The 2,602-nt window shown below is 33.4% G+C and overlaps 1 protein-coding gene across 1 annotated transcript; it reads left to right on the top strand.

Annotated features, from left to right (window-relative positions):
• The first annotated feature begins 1,098 nt into the window (after nucleotides 1-1,098).
• On the top strand, nucleotides 1,099-2,139 carry LOC132270020 (uncharacterized). Its single transcript, XM_059771242.1, has 2 exons — nucleotides 1,099-1,480; nucleotides 1,529-2,139. Exons 1-2 carry the CDS (start codon nucleotides 1,099-1,101, stop codon nucleotides 2,137-2,139), a joined length of 993 nt encoding a protein of 330 aa, XP_059627225.1.
• The last annotated feature ends 463 nt before the right edge of the window (nucleotides 2,140-2,602 follow it).

Genomic DNA, 2,602 nt, shown 5'->3' with positions numbered 1-2,602 from the left:
AAAATTGGAATAAGTATGACCATAATTATGAAATCTTAATTAATTTATAATTATAGATAAAAGAAGAAAGGGGATATTCGCACTCTATTTTTCTTTGCATTCCATTTATCTTTTGACAAAACAATAAAATAAAATTTACTAGTAAAATTAGAATTATAATTGTCATTTTATTTAAGGTTATAGTGCTAAGTGTAAAAAATGGAGTGCTAATATTTCCTCCCTTAAAAAAGAATAATGCTCCTATAAAAAAAAATTAGTACTGTTATATATATCAATATGTGGGGTCCACAAGAAAGTAAGTCAATGATGACACAATGTTTGGCGTGAAAAGGAAGCTCAAATTCTATGGCTTATTATGTAAGTTTTCATCTTTGTGGCTTATCATGGAAGCCTCACTTTTTTCCTATAAAAGCCATGCATCTACTACTTCGCTGGATATAACTTGAACAAGTATAATAAAGTTATTTTACTTTCTCTCTCTTATACTTTCTCTCTCTAAAGCTCTCACTCAATATTACTCTATATATATATATATATATATATATATATATATATATTTATCATACGTTATCAGCACGAGCTCTATCCATCTGAGAATTCAAGAAGAAGCTTTCTCTCCCTCTTTCTATCCCAACTATATATCTATTTTGTGATATTAGTTTTGATAGATTGTTGGGTTGGTTTGCTTTATCGGATAAAATAATATTTCTGACTCCAAAGGGTAAGGAAATGTTAATTATGGATTATTATTCATAAAATAAATTTGTTCACTTAAATGATATATGTGCTTACACTATGGTCGGTTCTACCACCTTTATTATTTAATGATTTATGGGCCGGTTTTACCGTTTTTTTTTACTAATTTATTTACTATGGCTGGATTTACCACCTTTATTATTTAAATAATTTATATTATGTTATTATCTCATTTAATGTCATTTTATTTTATATACTATGCTAAATTATATTTTTATATTGTTGTCACATCTAGTTATTATGAAAATGTCAAATTTGACAAAGCTGTAATTCGTGGCCCTGGATATTTCTGGCAAAAATTATTTATCATGGATTCTGGATGCTCAGATCCATTTGGATGCCATGGGCCTTGGAGACACAATTAAAGAAAAGAATGATGCATCATTGCAAGATAAAGCAAAGGCCATGATTTTTCTCCGGCGCCATATTAGTGAGGAACTGAAAAATGAATACCTCACTGAAAGAGATCCACTTTGTTTGTGGAACAATTTGAAAGACAGATATGATCATCAAAAAACAGTTATCCTCCCAAAGGCCAGGGCTGATTGGCTGCAACTGAGGTTGCAAGATCTCAAAACTGTGGCTGAATATAACTCTGCCCTATTCAAAATCAGCTTTACATTGAAATTATGTGGTGATACTGTTACTGATGAACTTCTGCTAGAAAAAACATTCACCACATTTCACGCCTCGAATGTACTCTTGCAACAACAATATCGAGAGCGTAGATTTAAAAAATATTCAAAGCTGATATCATGTTTGCTTGTGGCAGAACAAAATAATGAACTTTTATTGAGAAACCACCAGTCCCGTCCAACTGGATCGACACCGATCCCAGAAACATATGTTGCCTCATCCCGTGGTCGTGGACGCGGACGTGGACGTGGTCGTGGTGGTAGAAATGAATATGGTCGTGGCAAAAATAACTACCACAATAATGAATATGGTCGTGGTAGAAATCATTCTTATTATCGTGAAGGATATCAATCCTCACATTTTCGCAATCAGAGATCCACACCATATCCTCAAAGGAAAGATCATAATGAAATGAGACAAGTAAAAGGGAAGGATGTGGCTCAACCTTCCAAGGCTCATGATAATACTTGCTATCGGTGTGGCATGATAGGGCATTGGCAAAGTATTTGTCGTACACCGAAGCATCTGGCTGATCTGTATCAAGCCTCAATAAAAGAAAAGGGAAAACAAAAGGAAATGAATTTCCTTGATCATGATGAGCAAATTGACACCACAAATCTGGAAATGAATTTCATTAATCATGATGAGCCAGTTAACATCACTAATCTGGATGTATCAGATTTTTTTGATGATCGTGACGGAAGGATAGACTTCCTGATTGGTGATAGAAATGTCCACACCAGTTAATCTTATGTTTTTTTTTATGTACTGTCTACTATGCTTTTTGTTGTCCTTGAATTAAAGTTTTTATTTTCTAGTTTGTATTAAAGGTTTTTGTTATAAAAGTTTTTTTTTCTGATAAAGAAATTTGCATGAATAGGAATGGATCTGACTAGTTCCAACATATATGGTGAAGACATATGTCTTGCAGATAGTGGAACAACGCATACAATCCTTCGAGATCAAAAATATTTTTCCCACTTAACTCTGACAGACGCTAGTGTCAGTACCATATCAGGTCCCACCGACTTGATTGAAGGCTCCGGACGAGCCAACATCATTTTACCACATGGAACTAGATTACAAATCAATGATGCCTTATATTCTACAAAATCTCGGAGAAATCTGCTGAGTTTTAAAGACTTGCGTCGTAATGGGTATCATATTGAGACTGCAAATGAAAGAAATGTCGAATATCTCTACATTACTT

The sequence above is a fragment of the Cornus florida genome, unplaced genomic scaffold, assembly GCF_030987335.1.
Source record: "Cornus florida cultivar Cherokee Brave unplaced genomic scaffold, ASM3098733v1 CherokeeBrave_3.0.0_Hap2_Chr08, whole genome shotgun sequence".
In the NCBI taxonomy this organism is placed as follows: Eukaryota; Viridiplantae; Streptophyta; class Magnoliopsida; order Cornales; family Cornaceae; genus Cornus; species Cornus florida.
This window is presented reverse-complemented; position numbering and strand designations above follow the sequence as displayed.